The 22141-nt window shown below is 28.6% G+C and overlaps 1 protein-coding gene across 2 annotated transcripts in view; it reads right to left on the reverse strand.

Moving 5' to 3' along the window:
• LOC142318964 (esterase E4-like) overlaps window positions 1-22141 on the reverse strand; it is a 70666-nt gene that overhangs the window by 1581 nt on the left and 46944 nt on the right. Inside the window, exons 8-10 of one of the 2 annotated variants that reach the window (XM_075355679.1) lie at window positions 17033-17171; window positions 14824-14959; window positions 2254-2456 (exon numbers count right to left, since the gene is read on the reverse strand). In XM_075355679.1, the coding sequence (XP_075211794.1) occupies window positions 2261-2456; window positions 14824-14959; window positions 17033-17171 (471 nt within the window). In that variant the 3' untranslated portion in view covers window positions 2254-2260. Of the gene's footprint in view, window positions 1-2253; window positions 2457-2668; window positions 3505-14823; window positions 14960-17032; window positions 17172-22141 lie in introns of those variants that run through there. The other variant, XM_075355680.1, reaches the window with a different exon arrangement.

Raw genomic sequence — 22141 nt, forward strand, 5'->3', positions numbered from 1 at the left:
TCAAGCAAAAAAAAAAAAAAATTTATGGGAGGCTACCTCCAAGAGACTCTAATAACAAGGGTGTTCAGTCATGAAATCAAGTAATGATTTCTTCTTTGTTTTGTAAAGAGTCCTTTAAGCATATAATTTCTTATTATTCTTTATCTGATTATTAAAAAGATGTTCTTTATTTCTTTAGCCTTGAATGATTCATCAAACAAAATCATTAGAGCGCAGTCACGTCTTTATTAGGATCCTAAAAGTTATTAAAATGTTTTAAACAATGTATCAATAGTAAATAAAAAAAATTAAAAAAATCACTTACTGTTCATTTTTTATCAAATTCTTGTACATTAGCACTTTCACGATATGCACCGCTTCATTAATGTATTAAAATAAAATTTTTAATTTAAAGAAAGTAGTTTGTTACTCCTTCTTAGTCAGACTGTTAAATGGAAATATGATAGGAAAATACTTTCCTTCAGATTATCTTTTAAAAATCTGAAATCCTTCTTTTTTTAATTAATTTTTTTTTAAAACATCTGATGAAGTGGTGCATACTGCAAAGGTGCTAATGTTTAAGAATTTTTTTTTAAAATAAGCAGTAAGTGATATTTTTATTTTATTTATTATTGATAATAATAAATCATATACTGCTACAATGCTAAACTACAAATCCATTAACACCAATATATCAAATCTTTACTTATAAGAATTTATATGGTGAGCAGGATTGTAAAATATTAAAATAACCAAAAAAAATACCAAGTTTGGAGAAAAAAAGATTCCATTTCACTCCCTAACTCTTCCACATTTCCACTAATCATCAGATTTAGCATCAGACTATTATTTGTGTCTAAATATGAAAAAGAGGCTTGCTGGAATGAATTTACACAAAATTAATCATTTAAGTACTGCAGATAATTATTTTTACTGATTTATTTTGTATATATAAAACTAAAAATACAAAAAAGAGTGCTGTAGATACTATTTAGCAAATGAGATAAATTGTAAAAAAAAATTACGCTAAAAATCTGAACAAAAATTAATTTTATGCTTTTTTTTTATTTTTTAATTAGTATTATTTAAAAGTTCATGTACTGAGTGATATTGTTACTGTAAAAGAAAAATTTTTTATTGTATTTTAAATAAATTAGTGGGAAGACTTTTTTAAATGGTTCAATAATTTATTAAAAATAGCAAACAAAGCATAATAAGGCCCCATCTTGAAATTGAACTATTATGATGAGTAATACTGTGTTCTGCTATCTGGCTAGGTAGAGGTGGATATTGTTACTTTTTCAGAATAGGTGGTGACCATTCTTTTTAGTAAAAATGCACATTCATAGATGTAAACAGAAGGATAAATTAATATTTCACAAGCTGCCACTATAACCCTTCATAACTAGAAATGGTAAAAACTGTGATACGATTCACTTAAAATATGGTAAATATTTTTTTTTTGCATGATGATATTGCCACATAAGGTTGAAGCATGTCCATGGAGTATGAAATGGAATTTTTTAGCATATGAAAAATGCCATGCCTGACTGGGATTTGAACCTGTGACCTCCACGTTAAAGGCTGAGACGCTACATTCTGCCATGAAGATAGGCAAAAATTAAATATCAAAATATACCTGTTTAAACAAAAAAAAAAATTATAAATTGGAATCTATCTTAATGTTAGTTTCTAAAAGTTTTTTTCCAGAAAAAACTAGACATTGAATATGTTTTAAATAATCTTTCTTTATAAAATATCCTTTTTAATGATATTTTTAATATCATTAAAAATTTTCTAGTTTTAATGATATTAAAACTGTATTGAGTGAATCTAATTCTAGATTATTTACACAGACTACATAGTAATATCAGCAGGCTCCAAGTTTAACTGTAGTAAATAGGTGTACCTAAACAACTGTGTAGAATTATATATCCAATAATATTGAAAACTGAAAAAAAACAGTCTATGTTTATTTTACAAAGTTGTCTTCAAAAATGTGTTATGTGTACAACATCTAATGGCACACATATTATTTATAATTTTGAGGTATTGGCATGATTACTTATTAGATGTTCCTTTCACAGATATATTTTTAGGGAGTTTTAATGTAAATGATTAATTGCAAATCAATTGAATTTTACCATTATTTAATTGTATATCATAGTAATGAACAGAAAAACATTCTCCCATTAATTATTATGTATGAATAAAAGTACAAGAAAAATTTTATAGTATGGTTAAATAAACTAAATGTTAATAAATCAAACTTACAATTTTATTATAGTTCACCCTCATCTCTAACAGAATGAGAAGGAACAAATTCAGATTTCCACTGTAGTTTTTGCCAAAACGCATCTCTTTCTGAGAAAAATTTAGTCTCCATTTTTGGTTTTTCACTTTCAATATGTAAGAAATTCATGTTTTCAGGAGTTACTTTTTCCCACACTACTTTATATCCTTTTGGTGTTGGATTTCTATACATTTAAAATATACATTTAAAAATTAAGCCTAATAACAACATTCATGATAATAAAATTTAATTATTTTATTTAATTATGAAAATGATTTAGTTGTAGTTTGATTTTGTTTTTTGTTGAATATTTTAAACAAAAATCAAATGTTTTAATAAATGTTGTTATTATTATAATTATTTATCTAAACTAATGAATTAATTTATGTTCTCCAATTCTTGTAACCACAAGATGTGTAATTAGATACCAAATTTTTACTTATTTTGCATTTAACTTTTGCATAATATAAACTGTAGTAGAAGGTACATCACCATGTACTCACAATGGAATAAATGGAATCATCATTTGACTGCATCAATTGGTTCAACAAAAGCAGTGGATTAAAACAAGAATATATTTTATCTGCAGCTTTGTAAAATGTTAGAAAAGAAATGAACAATTAGGTTTAAGTGATGGTAATGGAAAAAATGTAATAAGTAGATTTTATGCAGATGACATGATGTGGAAGAAGTGTGTATTTGATGTGTTGCTTGGAATGAGAATAGAATGAATATTAAGAGATATTGTTTGGACAGGGAGCCTCTGAAAGTGGTAAAAACTTCACATACCTGTAAAGTGAAACTTTACAGGAATGAATAATTACAAATGATATATTGAAAATGCCAATATTATGATGGTAAACTCTACTGTATGCCTATAGCAAAATCATGGAAGAAGAAAAAAATATAGGCAGGAAAAATTAAATTTCACAGAGCAATAAAAGGAAAAACAAGAAGAAACAATATGATGAATGTAGACATTAGAGAGGTTCTAAAGCAAGATAATGTACTATTATGGTGAAATGCATGTTAACAGAATGAGTAAGAAAAGTACACAAAGACTAATGAAAAAACTAGAGATAAATGGAAGAAAACCTCTAAAGGATGGCCGATGGAAAATGGAATGAGAGAGTTAAATATATTATTTAGAGAAGGAGAATGCAATTGGCAAAAGGTGGAAGAAGAGATAGATAGATTATCTGACTTTTGTGAATTCCTGTGTGTTGAGAGACCTACAACACAACAAAAAAAAAACATAATGAGTCAATTAAAATCGATGATCAAGACACTATGATACAGAAAAAAAAAATTGAGTGACGAAGAAAAAACTTAAATAAAATTACAGATATCTATTATTTCTCCACAGTCACCAGTCATTGTGACACAATTTTTATATCATTCAGTAGCTTTATTATTCTTTCTATGAAAAATTTTTATGCCAGTAATTTAAACCAGTTTTGTCTTTCATCATCTTCAAACCTGTGCAACAGAAACTTTAAAGGAGAAGAAAATTTTAAAGGGATAAAAAGGTGAGAATCGTTATGTATGAGGTTAGGACTGTATAGTGAATGTTCAAAGATTTTCTAGTAAAATTGATATAATTTTTCTTGGACTATTTTTGTTACAGCTGAATGACAACTACATTCTTTGTTGTGAACCAACTTCCTGAAACAAATCATAACATTTGATCCATAAACATTACAAACTTTTTTGGGTTTCAGCCACAGATTTATTATTCACTGTTTATTTTTCACATCACAGGACTATTTTACTACTCATTTCAGTTAGATTATGTATAACACTAGCATGAATATGACTAAACTATTATTGTCATAAAATTATTACTGATACAAATAAATGTGCTTCGTAAGCATTATCTCTTTTGAAAATATATATAAATTAGTGATAAAGTTGAAGCAGTCCTTACTTAAAAATCTTGCCTTGAATTTACCTACTTATGTAGAATAAACTTAATAGATTTGCTTAAGTAAAGTTTTCTCTAAACCTAAACCTCTTCAATAAAGGTTAAAAAAGAAAAAGAAAATTTTCCTAAAATCTTTTTAACATTTTAGGTCCAGGTATATATTAATTTGTAGGTATTTACTGATAGCAATATATATGAAGTGCTTTATATAACTTAATTATAAATATTTCGATCGAAGGAAGATAGAGCTAAAGAATAAAAAACATATCTCAATTTTAAGAGATGGGGGGTTTATTTTTGGCTTTTATTTTACACACATTATTAGTAAAAATATGCTTTAATAAAGTTTTCTCTAAAATGCCTCTGAAGAAAATCAAAATTGGTTTTTTGGAATATTTCTCACCAACTGAAAATATAAAAAAAATTAATATGATAAGTGTCCCAAGTATAGAGATATTTGAACCAAATTTAAAGAAAACTGGTTTGGTCAACATGAGATTTAAGACAAAAGCAGAGCAACACACGTACATACATACATACATACATACATACAGATGTATTTTTAGTCTAGATGAACTAGTTGCATCCTAAAATGTAAAGATTTACAAAAAACCCGATACCCCATTTTTGACACGATCCCGTACTTTCTCCTTTAATATAGACATTCTAGCAATGTCTGCCCCATACAATCATGATTTTGATGTAATTCTTCATAGAGTCTAATATGACTGTACAGACTGGAGTTAATAATGTGATACATAACAAGACATTTGATTTAATATTAAACAACTGTTTTTTTTTTATTTCATGAATGAATTCTGATTCATAAAAACCAATGCATCTGTTTAAACAAATAGAATCATCATTAAAAAAGCTATTTATTTTTAAAAAAATAAATAAATTTTTCATTTACTTTTTTTACTACTGTTGTGAAGTATTACTACGAATATAAAGTAATAAATACACTGTTCTGTAAATTTTTTTAAATTTGTTAAATTTCTTTAGTTTGATTTGCCAATTATTACAGCAAATAAAAACACTTTTATAAATTTTCCAAAAATTGGCACTTTATTTTATAAAAAAACTATATAGCCATTTCAGTTCCAATGGAACCATCCTCAGTAGTAACAATCAGTATTATTGAAATAAAATAGAACATATTTTTGTAGCTTCTGTGATGATCTACATGTTACTGAGGACAAGGTTAAAGAAAAGTTGCTGGAAGATAGGTAAGCACTGGTGGGGGGTTTGAATACAAATTGGTGAAAGTTGTTAAACCAGGAAATGAGGTGATTACATTTATTTAAATTTAGATAATACAAAAGTAAACAAACTTTTTTTTACTTTTATCTAAATATTAGTATTATCTAAGTATTTTCTAAATTTAAGTGAATGTAATCACCTGGTTTAACAACTGTCACCAATTGGTATAGAAACCCTCCCCTCAATGCTTACCTATCCAGCAACTTTTCTTCAACCTTGCCATCAATAACACCGCAGAAGCTACTACATGTTCTCCTTTCCATTATTTTAATATTACTGATTGTTACTACTGAAGATGGTTTCATTGGAACTGAAGTGGCTATATAGTTTTACATAAAATAAAGTGCCATTTTTGCAAAATTTATAAGAGTTTTTATACTGTTCTGTAGTTTCTATATATAAATAAATAAATTATATATATATATATATACAAATTTAAAATAAATACACATTTATATTTATACTACATCCTGCATCCTTAATTGTGTTTATAATGAATTCCTGTCTTGGATTCCAGTTGTCCCAGTACTAATTGCAAGTTATAAACGTTTTGAGCTTTAAATCCTTTTAGGTTTCTCTTTAAGTATCATCCTGAGTAATAAGAATATAAAAAAATTATAAAACAACAAACAGAGCTTCCAGACAACTTACAAACATTTGTTTTCCCTAAATCAGACTTTATTATCTGTTCAGTATTTGAATTTTTCAGAAAGGAAAAAACTTTCTTAAGAATGAATAATTGTTTAAGTGAAATTAAAAGTAGAATCTGTTATACATGATATAAAAAGAAAATTTGATTATTTATTTTGTAGCGCCATTAAAAGCTAATCCGAACGAACCAGGTCCCCAATTCATGGTGCTTTAAAAAATATCAGAGTGTAATTTGGGTGGTCGACCCCATCCACCATATCAATTATCCATGCAAATCCAGTACCCTCTTCTATTCCAGCGGTGTCCTCCATCAGAACTAAAGATTGGAAAACATCCTCAGGCCAGCTCCAAAAGATTAGTCTCTCAAGGTCCTCTTCAGCAACACCATCATCAATCATTTTACGAAGCTCCGCACCTGACCAGGAGACAGTCCAGTCAGGTTCAGTGTTAGACCAGAAATGTGCCTGGCACAAGTCATGCAGGAAATTAGAGCGGCAGTTACAAGATTTCCTCATAAATCTTTGCAGAAAGTAAGCCAAGAAAAGAACATTTCATTTGGTTCAGCCCATACTACAGTGAGGAGAATGTTGAAATGTTATCTGTATCAAATGCAGTTTTCAATATAGCTAACTAATGCTGATCATGCTAAAAGAGTTCAATACTGCCATTGGCTCAAGAACTTAATTACAGGCAACATTGGCATTTTAGATCAAGTGTTTTGCACAAATGAAGTGTGGTATCACCTTGGTACGTATATTAACAGTCAGAACTACTGGACCTGGAATACCAAAAACCCGTACATTATCTTTGAATCTTCCCTACACCTGCAAATAATAATTGTGTGCGGTTTCAAGGCAATGAAAAATAACAATGTTTATTTAATAAGCATATCTATATGTGTTTACACACGTAGAAAGTTATCAAGTTTTATTTTGAAAATAATACATAAAAAAGCAACTAATTTTTCAAAAAATTAGGAACTTAGTTATGTATTATTATTTCCATATCTATCTAAAATCAAAATTCATGATTAGATTTTCATATCAGTTTTCTACACTTGTAAACAGTAAATATGTTCAGTTTTCTCAATTTTTTATTTATTTTTACTCATAAATTTTACATCTTATATGATAAATGGACTTAGGAAACTACATTTCTATCTTTATTAAATTATTTTTAAAATAAAAAATATAATTGTAATAATTGAAAGAAACCATTATGGTAACTATAAATAAATTTAATACATATAAAAAAATTAATTACACAATAATGAAAAATTGATTTATATCTAAATAATTAGCCAACTGGAAGTAGAAGCAAAACATACTTCTTTAAAGATATACTTCTTGGTCAAATGGGTAACCTTTAATAATTACTTACATTTTTTTTTTTTTAAATACTTTACAATTTATTTTAAAAAACATTTTAAAAATTACTAATTTTTGACAATGACATTTATACTTTTTAATTTTTAATATACTAGGAAACCCAAGTTTCTTGTTAGGTCACATGTTTGGCTTATTCTGCTACCTCAGATTGGAAAAGTTATTGCTATACAGAAACAGATTAGGAAAAAGGGGGAAGTTAAAGGAAAAGCATTAACTTAAAAATATACTACCTTAGGATCATGGTAGTTTAATGTCATACAGAACAGCATTTTTGACACAAAGTGATCATAATTTTATCATTTTACCTGGCGAAAAGAGAAGTCACAGATAGTATTTAGCTGTCTCTCCAAAAGGGATTATTAAATATCAAAATATGGATGGTAAGAGTTCAACTACCATCATAATACAATACCATCAAAAGTATATTTATTAATAATAATGTGGGAAGTCTTAATGTGTGATAACTTAAAATAATAGTTAAAATTTACTCAGTGACTTTGTAATATTAGAAAATATTAAAACTCAGTTTGATAAGAACATGAAATTAAAAAGATTTGCAAAAAAATAAAGTAACATTACAAAATGTTTACCTTCAGTGAATGTATACAAACTTTTGGGGTCGGTGATGGCATTTTAAATTCAAAGTTATGTACATTTTTTTGTAATTTTTTTTTCTGGTTATTTTTTGATTTCATATTATCTTAAGACCGACATCCTATAAGTTAAAATGAAGTTTTTGTTAATGGTACAGATTTTTGTGGTAACAACAATTTCATACAAACTGCACAATTATAATTCTTTGGTAAATAAATGAAATTGTTATAAGTGAAAAATTAAGATATTATTAATACCCAAAACGATTTACAATTTTTTTTTCTTTTTTCAGAATGGAAGAATTTAGCAGAAAGGGAAATTTAAGCTGGTAGTAGAGAAATTGGATATTTCTTGAGGGATAAAGAATTTTCATTAAGTGAATATTAGTGCCATGGTTGAAAAAATGCAAGCAAAAAATACTTTATGATAAACTTATTCTTCAAGAAAGAATGTAGTGATCAAGGAAAACATTATTGTTTTTAATTGGGCGAGTGGTATTTATTTATAGGTTTGATAATGTGTGTTATTTAATATTACTTTTCTTTTTTCTAAAAACACAACATTGTTTATCAACACATGGACTTTCATTAAGATAGAAATTATTGACATAATTGTTATATTATAGATAGAAATTATTGATGTACTTGTATTATAGATAGAAATTATTGATACAATTGTTGTACTATAGATAAGAATTATTGATACAATTGTTGTACTATAGATAAGAATTATTGATACAATTGTTGTACTATAGATAAGAATTATTGATGTAACTGTTTTATTATCTATGTAAATGTATAAATAAAAAGCAGTGCACTAGGCCTATAGGGGACAGCAATATAAAAAAAAACGCGCCACTTGCTGTACCTCAAAGTTGGTGTGGTAATCGGCAAACAAATTTTTCAGTTATTTATTTATGGTTACATGTTCGTGACAAAAATTCTTGTGTATATCATGGGCTGTCATATTTAATTAATTATAAATTTTCAACATTTTATACTTGCTAATTATGCTCCAATCAATTGGATCAATTTGGAGTAATTCACAAATGTTTTATTCCATTATGAAGGATATTTTGTTAAATATTCAGCAAAATTTAAGTAATTAAAACTTGGGTTGGCTTAAAGTTATTTTTGTGTGTAAAACCATTAATCATTGTATTTATAAAACTGATATTTATTATAAACATCAGTTCTAAGTAAAATAATATTAATAAAAAACATTTAATTATATTTGAGTAAACATTACATCGTTAAAAATAGAGGTAGTGCCACCTGCAACACATTACCATAGTGAATATTTGATCTGATTTTGAGACTTACTGTTTTGCCCATTAGCTAATTTCAGTCGTCCATCAGTAGACTGCAATATAATGACATTCATGTAGCTGATATAAATCAGTTTGTCATCAACTATAACTAGAAAAATGTTTTTTTCTTAACTACAGGAATCTCCAAACAATGGTTACTCATGTTCATATTCTTTTGCTTTTTATTGAAAGGATTAAATGATAATTTACATGTAAATACATAACCCAATATGTATTTACACATATTTATGTAAATACATAAAACAATTGCTAAATCAAATCGTCACAACTCTCAGGTGAATTTCTACTGGATCCCTAGCCATGTGCGTTTCTACTGGATCCTAGCTGTGTGGGAATGAACTGGATTCTAGCTGTGTGATCCTGGGTAATGAACATGTGGATTCCGCTGCTAAGAATGCATGAAGCCCATTAAACATACACTTTGAAGAAGGTGGCAAGATGACTGGATAGCTACAGCAGATAACAAACTGACACCCTAAAAGTCAGTATTATCATGGAACTTCATGCAGGACAATTCGCCAAGAGGAAGAGTGGTTCTCTGTTGATTGCAATTAGGACATACCAAAGCTATTCACGGACACCTGATGTCAGCGGAGAGTGCACCACTGTGCATCTGATGTAACTGATGCTTGACTGTGCACCATATCCTCATGAACTGCATACAGGTATGCAACCTTACATCACAAATTAAAATTGCCGAGGGATATACAATGCATCCTAGGAAATGATAAGAATGTACTGGACCAGGTGTTATTACTTATTTAACCCATCAAAATTTTTATATTACCTTGTTATTCATGTTTCATGTGTTATCCTAATTGTTGCATTTCTTTTACTGTTTCAATTTTATTCCTATTATTATCTTAGTTTTCATTATAGTCTTAACCATATTAAAATTATATTTTTGCACTAAGTATTTTAATGTTTGAGAAGAAGCCTCTTGTTATTATTTTAATCAGGTGATAACGAGAAATCGTTTTTTGCCCCAAAAAAAGTAATTTCTTAATTACCATTACTTTACTTTAAAACCAACTTCAACAAATAATAGTACTAAAAAGTTACAAATAATTATATTTTTATTTAACTAAAGTAAAAACTAAATGTGATCTCAAGACCATATAAGAGTCTCACGATCATACCTCATCTTGAGTTTGCTAAAGCACATATAGTTGGTGATAATATATGTATGTACCTAAGCATCTACAAAGAATTCTTTTTTTGTCACATTTTATTGTTGTGTTATATTTTTGTAGATTAATTTTAAATTGTAGTAAAACCTTCTATTATCAGTACTATCATAGGTTTTTTTTTAACTTATGGATTTAAAAAATAATTGTGTTTTTTATATATTATACATATAATTAAAATATGGGTAAAGAAAAAGAGAAAGAAATGCCATGAATATTTCCACAGAGACTTCTCAATAACGAGAATGTAGATTTTCACAAATGAGAACGTATGTACAACAGTCAATTCTTACAAAATGAAAGTCTTAGAGAGTAATGCTCATCATGTCAGTTTAATACACAAACATTTGTCAAACAAAACGCAAGAGCAAGTTCTCACTGCCTCAGTTTGATATTTGAGGAAGGAGAGTTACCGGAACTGTACTCATAAAATTTGATGACATGACTATCAGTCTTAGAATGGAATATGTTGACGGTTACATAGCCATTTCATCAGTTTGTACAACATTCCAAGCAACAAAGGAATACAGATTCAGAAATGTCAAGCACAGAATGCTACCTCAAATATTAAGCCGGGCTGTAACTGTTCACAAACTGCAGGATACAACTCTTGACAGAGCAGTGATACACCTCGGCAAGAAAAATTTTGCCAAGGGGCAAACTTATGTCCCTTTTGCCCTAGATATGTTATTGCCCTATATTATATGTTATATGTTAAAATAACATATATCATATAAGATATATGTTATACATATATAACATATAAGAAATAGCCATTTCTTATATGTTATTATATGTTATTGCCCTAGATATGTGCTTTTGGCCTAGATATGTTATTAGACCACATGATGAGGAGTGGTGTGTAATCTATCAAATTTATAGATTCATTATTGCGAGTAGACATTTGGACAAAGTTTGCGAGTACCCAGTTAAAAACTTCTTTATAATAACCATAGTGCAAAATTATAATATTTAACTTGCTTCATAAACGGTGATGTTGGTTGGGAACTTGTTATATGACTGTTTGATATTGCAAAATTAGAATTTATAATTAAATAATTAAAAAATGTAGAAGAAGAATGGGAGAATGTTAAAAAGGAAATTCTTAAATCAGCAGAAGCAAACTTAGGCGGAATAAAGAGAACTGGTAGAAAACCTTGGGTTTCAGACGATATATTGCAGCTGATGGATGAACGTAGAAAATATAAGAATGCTAATGATGAAGAAAGTAAAAGGAACTATCGGCAATTAAGAAATGCTATAAATAGGAAGTGCAAACTGGCGAAAGAAGAGTGGATTAAAGAAAAGTGTTCAGAAGTGGAAAGAGAAATGAACATTGGTAAAATAGACGGAGCATACAGGAAAGTTAAGGAAAATTTTGGGGTACATAAATTAAAATCTAATAATGTGTTAAACAAAGATGGTACACCAATATATAATACGAAAGGTAAAGTCGATAGATGGGTGGAATATATTGAAGAATTATACGGAGGAAATGAATTAGAAAATGGTGTTATAGAGGAAGAAGAGGAAGTTGAGGAGGATGAAATGGGAGAAACAATACTGAGATCTGAATTTAAGAGAGCATTAAAAGATTTAAATGGCAGAAAGGCTCCTGGAATAGACGGAATACCTGTAGAATTACTGCGCAGTGCAGGTGAGGAAGCGATTGATAGATTATACAAACTGGTGTGTAATATTTATGAAAAAGGGGAATTTCCGTCAGACTTCAAAAAAAGTGTTATAGTTATGATACCAAAGAAAGCAGGGGCAGATAAATGTGAAGAATATAGAACAATTAGTTTAACTAGTCATGCATCAAAAATCTTAACTAGAATTTTATACAGAAGAATTGAGAGGAGAGTGGAAGAAGTATTAGGAGAAGACCAATTTGGTTTCAGGAAAAGTATAGGGACAAGGGAAGCAATTTTAGGCCTCAGATTAATAGTAGAAGGAAGATTAAAGAAAAACAAACTAACATACTTGGCATTTATAGACCTAGAAAAGGCTTTCGATAACGTAGATTGGAATAAAATGTTCAGCATTTTAAAAAAATTAGGGTTCAAATACAGAGATAGAAGAACAATTGCTAACATGTACAGGAACCAAACAGCAACAATAACAATTGAAGAACATAAGAAAGAAGCCCTAATAAGAAAGGGAGTCCGACAAGGATGTTCCCTATCTCCGTTACTTTTTAATCTTTACATGGAACTAGCAGTTAATGATGTTAAAGAACAATTTAGATTCGGAGTAACAGTACAAGGTGAAAAGATAAAGATGCTACGATTTGCTGATGATATAGTAATTCTAGCCGAGAGTAAAAAGGATTTAGAAGAAACAATGAACGGCATAGATGAAGTCCTACGCAAGAACTATCGCATGAAAATAAACAAGAACAAAACAAAAGTAATGAAATGTAGTAGAAATAACAAAGATGGACCACTGAATGTGAAAATAGGAGGAGAAAAGATTATGGAGGTAGAAGAATTTTGTTATTTGGGAAGTAAAATTACTAAAGATGGACGAAGCAGGAGCGATATAAAATGCCGAATAGCACAAGCTAAACGAGCCTTCAGTAAGAAATATAATTTGTTTACATCAAAAATTAATTTAAATGTCAGGAAAAGATTTTTGAAAGTGTATGTTTGGAGTGTCGCTTTATATGGAAGTGAAACTTGGACAATCGGAGTATCTGAGAAGAAAAGATTAGAAGCTTTTGAAATGTGGTGCTATAGGAGAATGTTAAAAATCAGATGGGTGGATAAAGTGACAAATGAAGAGGTATTGCGGCAAATAGATGAAGAAAGAAGCATTTGGAAAAATATAGTTAAAAGAAGAGACAGACTTATAGGCCACATACTAAGGCATCCTGGAATAGTCGCTTTAATATTGGAAGGACAGGTAGAAGGAAAAATATGTGTAGGCAGGCCACGTTTGGAATATGTAAAACAAGTTGTTGGGGATGTAGGATGTAGAGGGTATACTGAAATGAAACGACTAGGACTAGATAGGGAATCTTGGAGAGCTGCATCAAACCAGTCAAATGACTGAAGACAAAAAAAAAAAAAATTAAATAATATAAATATTTATATTATAATTTTGCAATTAGGGATAATACACTTTTTCACCTTTTTATATATATAAATATTAAATTTAGGTTTAATATTTATATGGAGTTCATAATATGACTGTTATTATTAATAACCTAGTCATACTAGGAACAGAGCAACACAGTACTGGTGCAAGCAGTCGGCGGCTAAGGATGTCGAGCCTTTCGCTTTTTGGTATTTTTCATAAGATTTGGTTATAATTTACATGGGACATTCTGAAAGGATCCTCTTTCAATTAAAAAAAAATATATCAAAGTCGGTATACTAACTTAGAAGATATTGCATAACATACATTAAAAAATAGAAACTACAGTTGAATTAAACAATGGTTAAACCTGTTCTTTAACAAAAAATTTAATTACATTAAAGGTTAAACATTTAATCTAAGTACTCTAATGCATTAAACACTTATTTTTCACGTCAATATGCTTATGTGAAACCACTGGCATACAAAATATGATTATTAATGACACTGCTTTTGCAGCAACAATGTATTTGTATTTCAAAGAATTTATATTACAATAGATAATGATATTTCAAAACTGTGTCCTAAAGGGTCTTCAGTCACAGGCTCTCAACTCAACTCAAAGAATTGCTTATTTAAAACACTCAAGATTTATTTATACTTTTTTTTTACCTATTAATGACAGACTAAGGTACAAATAGTTGATAAAGATAAAATGCAAAAATTTTAGAATGTTAGAATGTAATGAAGAATCATACTTAGTCGAAGAATAAGGACTGGTTGATGGAGAAGCATTCACATGATTGCAACAAACTTGTCGATTAACTGTTTAGAAAAACATATCCAATTAAATATATGTATCATCTTTATTGCATTACTGCATCTTAAATAGATTATTTTTCAACATAATCAAACTCTGTTCCTGAATTTATCTCATTATCACCTACTGAATGAACCACAAAATATCTTTTATAAATCCTTTTTCAGAAGCAAATAGAATACAGAAATATGTTCATTCAAAGTAATACAGCCACTTCCTAAATCATAAGTAAAAATATAAATAAAGTTTGCATATAAACTATGTTTTTGATAATTATGCATGCTTGCAGTTTGATTAATAGAAAATTTATAATTACCCATGAATGGCAAAATTTGTCCATAAATTCACCACTTCATCCACAATTTTCTTTTCTTTACCAGTAACACTTTCTCTATTAGGTACATACAATTTTAAGGGAAAGAGATACTGTAGCTCATCTCCATGACATACACCTGCAAAATAAACCAAACAACTTTGTTTAACATGTTAATTTGGATTTATTTATAGATATACATTTTCATACACTAAATATTGTACATTTTTTTATCATCAGTATTTTTTTATCATCAGTAATCAGTTTGGTTCGTAATAAAATAATATTTAGTAAAGAATGTTGAAGGTAGGAAAGACACAGAAATAGCCATTTCTGGCACTTCTTTCACAATTGCTTTTTTATATTCTCTTTATAAGCAATTAAATATTAACTGCTAAATATTCCTTTATAAAACATTTGATATCAAGGTATAGTGCCAATAAACTAGCCCATTTTGATAGAGTTGATGTAAACTGCATTTACCTAACCAGGAAAAAAGGAATTAAGGAAAAGGGAAGATAGAAAATAAAAAGAAGAAAATATAACTTGAGAGACAAACTATGAGCTCCTCAGGAGATTTGGAGTAATTTACCATATAGCCCAAGTCTATGCTACAATGAAATAAGAATATAAATGTGATAACATCATAGATCTTATGAATACGACCATACTGCATTATAATTTTGGCAAGTTTTTAAAGTTTGAATTTGACAATTTTTCTTATAAAAAAGAAAATTTACTTGATTCTATTAATCAAGTAAAAGATTTGATTGTTTTACGTATACCTAAATACAACTGAATTGAAAATGATCTGTTACTTAATGAATTTACTTTAAAATAGCCAGGTATTTTTAAAATAATAATGTTTCTAAAGTAAAATAAATATTAAGAAAATGATGTCATGTCAAACATTCGATAACTTAATAATAAAAAATTTATAAGAAAAATGAATACTATTATTATTTTTAGCTGTGATATTTATATTTATGGGACAAAATAATAACTTTTCAGTCTGTAATACATTTATAATGAGCATAAGATTATAAATAATTTAAAAAGTATAAAAAATTAACAGTAATTTAATTACCATAATTACAGAATAGTAAAATGCATCCTGGTTACTATCACATGATTCTGCAAAACCTGTAACATTTCTGAAAGTAGTAACCAAGAAACAGAAGGTTGAAAAGTAAGTAAAAAGTTAAAATTCTAATGACCTAAGCCATATTTAATAAACTGGCTTCTATAACTCATGTAAATTAAACAGTAATAGCTTCAGATTTCACCAAATTGACATTTATCAGTGACTAATAATCACCATAGCAGTCAATGCCATTTAAAATATTATTAAAAAGAAAGAATACAAACTTGTTCAAATTTAAAGATTCTTAAAAAACAGGGATAGGAAGTTTTATTGAAATCCTGAAACAATAAGTTAATTTTAATTTGCTTATTAAAAGAAAATTGTGATATCTGTAAAAAATGTTATGATTTCATTACCAGCTGGATAGAGATTACAGAGCACAGCAGAAACTGGACTAGATGTTTAGAGAGGCTACTTCTACGTAATGATAATGCACATATCAGCTTACGCAACAGTAACAGCAGACAGTAAATCATGCTATCTGCTGCTTTCATTAAAACACTACTTACAGTTAATAGGTCTTTATCACTACTAAAATTGCTCATTTGTATGGCTTTCCTACCCTACCAACAGTATCTACTATTATAGAAATTTCTAGAGCTGTGATTTTGAAGACTGAAATTAAATTAAATTATTTTGTAATTACTTGAAATTAAATTTTACATAATTTTCTTTAATTTTGTCTATAACTTATCTATTTCTCCTCAGTCATGAAGTTTTGTAAACTATGTTTCAGTTGTAATTTGAAATAAAATGTCTACTCCTGAGTAAGTTTTTCAATGTAAAATCTGTTTTTGAAATATTAACAATAATAACCACATTTAGTCTACCTGATGCCTTCTTGTACCTCATGTCCCTTACCTCTATATCTTCTTGCATGCTTTTTAAAAGAAAGAGTTTACAATAATAGCACACAAGTAATTACTTTTATCACCTTCATACAAAATTCTGGAAGTTTTGCCTAGTTCCTATTCTTATATACCTTTGAACCTTCCCATACTTCCTAAGCCTGGTATTCCAGTCCCCACTTTGCATTTTATTGTATCTATACAATTTTTAAAATCTCACCATAATCTCCATTTCCTCCAGTTATCTTGTCGGTAACAGAATGAGCACCTCTGTAATTGAACAAATACAAATAGGCTGGACCTTCATGAATTCTTATTATAGATGTAGAACATTGTGTAAACCAACAATCTGTATACATCTAGAAAAATCATGTTAGAAAAAATGTTTAGAATAATATACTTCATAATGTTTACACAAAACAATTCTTTTCTACCAAAAAATAATAGAATTATAAAAATGCATACAAATATTTAAATTATATTTTGCAGTATTTTGTTGTGGAGTTCTGTATTTTTCAAGCTGTATGTTAGATGCTATAACTAAAAAGATTGTAGGGAACATGCCATTAGACACAAGTCTTTCTCAAAATTGAAAATAACAAGCAGATGTTTTTGGCACGGGACTCCAAACTTACTAGTAACTTACCGAATTAGGGGTTTTAAGTCTTAATTTGATATTAACCTTCACTTTGTCACCGCAAGGAGTGCCTCTCAGATAAAAAATTACTCTCATAGAAAATAGCTTTTATACCTTTTGTCCTTCAGTGATTTAAATGTATCACAGGCCTTAGAAAATCTGGGAGAGATTATATAAAGCAATCAATTAATTTACCTGCTGCTGTTAACACTAAACAAAATAAAAATCCTTTTAAGCAATATTTTAATTGGTAAACAAAATAAAAGATTTTATGAAACCAAGGGTGATTTTTTAATATTTGTTATATTACTAGATGTTGATTTTCTATATACTGATGTTTCGGAGTGGTTGTCCTTGTTTATTTCAATGTTGACATCTAAGTAATTAACCATCCTATTATTATCTACTTCAAATGTGAATTTTAAATTTTCATTATAAGAATTTAATTTATTTAATATTATCAGGAGTTCACTATTTATTACTGGGTTAATATAATAAGAATATCATCAATATACCATGTCTATATTTAAAACTTTATGAGTATGAATGATACAGTGTACTAATTTATTTTCAAAATCTTGTAAATATATTTCTGAGATAATTGCTGATAGTGGCAATCCCTTAAACAAGATAGTTTTTGTGCTTAATATTTGTTATTAAATTCAAAATAGTTTACCTTACATTTATTTCTTATAATAGTGATGATATCTTTAATAAATTTAATAATAAAATAAATTTTAATCTTGGATCTTAAATCTTAAATTTTGGATCTTCTTGGTTACTTTTGAATTTTTTTTTTAATTATTTTTATGGTATGGTCTATAGATATGCCACGATATATGTTAGTTATGTCATAACTAACTATTCTAGTGACTATTTACATTTAAGCTATTTAATTTATTTACTAATTCGTAACAATTTTTATACTAAACATATTAGGTAAATTCGTTTTATTCCTAAGAATTTTATCTATTATTTTGGAGATAATATATTAAGGGAGCAGATTTAAAATTGATTAATGGTTGCATTGGGGTATGTAATTCATGAATTTTTTGTAGTCCAGTTAATTTAGGGGCAATCCTAAAAACCACTGTATTAATAAATTTAATATTATGTGTTATATAAATCGCTAAAACACAGTAATTAGATAGGTTAAACTTACTGTATTAACTTCCAATAATTGATTTTCTCCATGTCCCACATCTTTAATTTGGTATTGAATTCTATAACTACATTAAAATACATTCTTTTAAAAATTTCTCATTTTATTCTAAATTGTTTTTCTGTTTTGAAATTTTGAATTTATTGTATTATGAACATACATGTAATTTTTTTTTCAAATCATATATATACATATATGCTCATTATACAATTCATAATTTCAAAATAGAAATACAATTTAGAATAAAATGAAAAATTATTATTAAAAGAATATATTTTAATGTAGTTATAGAGTTCAATAAAAACTGAAGATGCGGGACATGGCGAAAATTAATTATTGGAAATTAATACGGTAAGTTTAACTTATCTAATTACTGTGTTTTGGTGATTTATACTTTATATAATATTAAATATATATGTAGACAGATAGTGTCTGTAAAATAATAGTGTGTGGTTTTAAATGGTTATAGTTTTGGAACAAAGCACAGTAGAGAGCTGAATTCTACGTTAAACGAAAGAGAAACACTCCAAGTTTCTTAGCTGTTCAGTAAATTTTGATGTGTGATCCCTTAGTTGCCCTGCAGACATCAAGACTATATTCAGCCTCTTGCCATACAAGGCAGAGAATACCTGGCGTGATGGAAGAAACAGCTTCAGTGATCCTTTCTTTTAAATGTTCCAGATTTTAAAGATGAATGAAATACACTTATGTTTTCACATAACCCCAACAATAATCCATGGGGGGGGTAAGGTGTGGAGACTGAGGACCAGGCAATCCACCCTTCTCATCCTACCCATCGCTAAGGAAATTTTTCGTTAAGAAAATCCTGCACAGTTGAGGCAAAATGTGAAAGAGGTCCATCTAACTGGAAAGTGGAATTCTTCAGTATTTGGGGTATGGCATACCCTTCTAACATATCCAAGAAGATGTTCTCCTTTATTGTTTTATCAGCAAAAAAAAGAAGGAACAAAAACTCTGTCTCGTCCAATCGCACCTACATTCACTTTTTCACTTTTACACTGTTGTTCAACAACAGCATATTGTTTAACAACATTATGCTAATGTACTCGTCCACAAACACAAAACATTGCTTCATCATTGAGAATGAACTTTTTTAAAAATCATCATCCTGCTCTAACCTATTAGGAATGTCTACAGCAAAATCAAATCGTTTCATTTTGTCCTGTATAAAGTTGTTATAATACCTTAGTTTTATATGCAGTGAAACATAACTTTTTTTTAACACTTTGTAAACAATTGTTTTAGGAATGCCCAACTGTCTAGAACACTTCCAGATGAATTTCTTCGGGCTACACAAGAAACTTGTTCGCATTGTTTCAATTACTTCTTCAGACACTGATGGCCGTCCTGGACATGTTTGTTTCAGTAGGCTGGCTGTTTGTTTGAGTTATTTGTCCCATCGCCAAATGTTATTTTCATGCAGGGATCTTCATTGAACACACAACAGTATTCACACTTAACACATGTAACCGACTGAAACATAGCAAGCCCCAACAGACACTGAACCTTCCTCTGCACCACAAACATGATGACTAATGCCCCCATGCTGCTTCCGTGTGCTGGAAACACATGTATGTGCTAGCTTTTGCACATGTGTTTCTCTTTCATTTAACGTACAGTTCATATCTCTGCAATCCTTTGTTCTAAAGCTATAACTATTCAAAAAGTTTATGGAAGTATGCCATATACTTCCAAGTAATAATACCATTAAACTACTTCCAATAAAAGGATTCCATCCTTTTATTCAAAGAGTAAGTTTATGTAGACGTAACGATGCCTACGCCAGCAATTGATTAATAATGTTGGGATTGACTACCTTAAATGATTTAAAGCAATTTTTCCTACATTATTACTATAATTTTTTGTTAACCTCGTAATAGTGTGTATGTGAATCTTTCATCAGAAATTTGTAAAATTTTAAAAACATGAAATTGATTGATTGATTAATATATGTGTTAGAACTACAGAACACATTTATAAAAAATCAATAAATAAACCATATACTAACACACTGTTTTTGAAAATATCAAAAAACCTGCCTAATTATAATTCACTTATTATTTAGAAGAAATACATAATCATATATCTTAATGATAAACTAATTATGTAGCACATGCAAAATCTATTTTCTACTATTATTTGTATATCACTAATATTTATTACTTTAATATTTCACCAATTCGTTAATTAACCTTCATGTTCATATCAAATACAGTATTACATTCCACACAAAATTATTATTAACTTTAACAATTTAACTTTAGCAATTTATAAATTATTATTAATAAGTTACTTACAGATATTGAATTTTACTTAAGATGTCAGAATTTTTACAAGTGTTAAAACCAACCATACAGATACAAAAAAAGATCCTTATCAGCTTGGACTACATAATAGAGTTCATTTTACAACTGGTTAACTTTTATGATAAAGTTAAATCTTATAGGAAAACCTAAGGTTAATAGACATTTTCAAAAAATACATGAATCACTGGAAAATTTTATAAATGAATCCTTGAGGTAACCTTTACTCTCACTTTGTAATTGATATAAATCAAATTATAAATGTTTTCTAAATACAATTAAATCATATCTTTTGAAATCTTTTTTCTTGAAACAAATACAAAAAATAAAAAGCATCTAAATCATGCATGTACTGGGAATTTGTCAAGTGCCAAAAAAAATAGAGAAATAAATACTAAACAAACATGTATCTATTATTTTGTTGATTACATTAAAAAATTCAAATTTATATTCAGTAAATGTGTCGTGAGTTGTTAAATCAAGAAAATACATCAAACCCTGAAATAACTGCTGGCAACAGGTGGATTGAAAAATAATAGTACGATCACAAGTACAGTGGAATGAATAGTAATCAGAATAAATAGTCAGAGATGGGCTACAACTGCATCTCTGTTCTATAGGAGTAATTCCTAATGGGGAGACAGCAGACTTAAAAAATGCCATGCAGCTGATACAAGCACTGTGTCGCCAGCTAGTATCAGCTGTCTGTAAATAAGCTGACATACCCCTCATGCAGAAGACTGCTGCACATCTTTGAGAAGATAGGCATGTCAACATGATTGGTAAGATCTAAGAAGCTGGACAAAAAATTCCTGAAAAGGTGCTTCCCCCCACCCTGGTCCTTCCAATAGCTGTTGAGCTAATAATCAAATATCATTAGCACAGCTAGTTTACAGCTACCACATTTTAGATTGAAAATACTATGCAACTAAAAGTGATGGAAAACATTACGAAGTAATGAAAATGCAACTGTGTTTTCTGAGGGAATTCTAAAAAAATACTAAATAAAAATTAAACGCTAGAAAAAACTCTGAATCTCATAGCTTTATGCTAGTGTAGAAATTTCATCTGAAAATAAATTGAAAAATGATAAAAGTGACAGTCAGGTAATGATGAATTAGATATTAAAATAAAAGAATATTATACAACAGCAATTTTTTTCATTGAAATAGTAAAACTACAAAGGAAAGATGAAGTGAGGCAGCT

The sequence above is a fragment of the Lycorma delicatula genome, chromosome 2 (genome assembly GCF_047948215.1).
Source record: "Lycorma delicatula isolate Av1 chromosome 2, ASM4794821v1, whole genome shotgun sequence".
Classification (NCBI taxonomy): domain Eukaryota; kingdom Metazoa; phylum Arthropoda; class Insecta; order Hemiptera; family Fulgoridae; genus Lycorma; species Lycorma delicatula.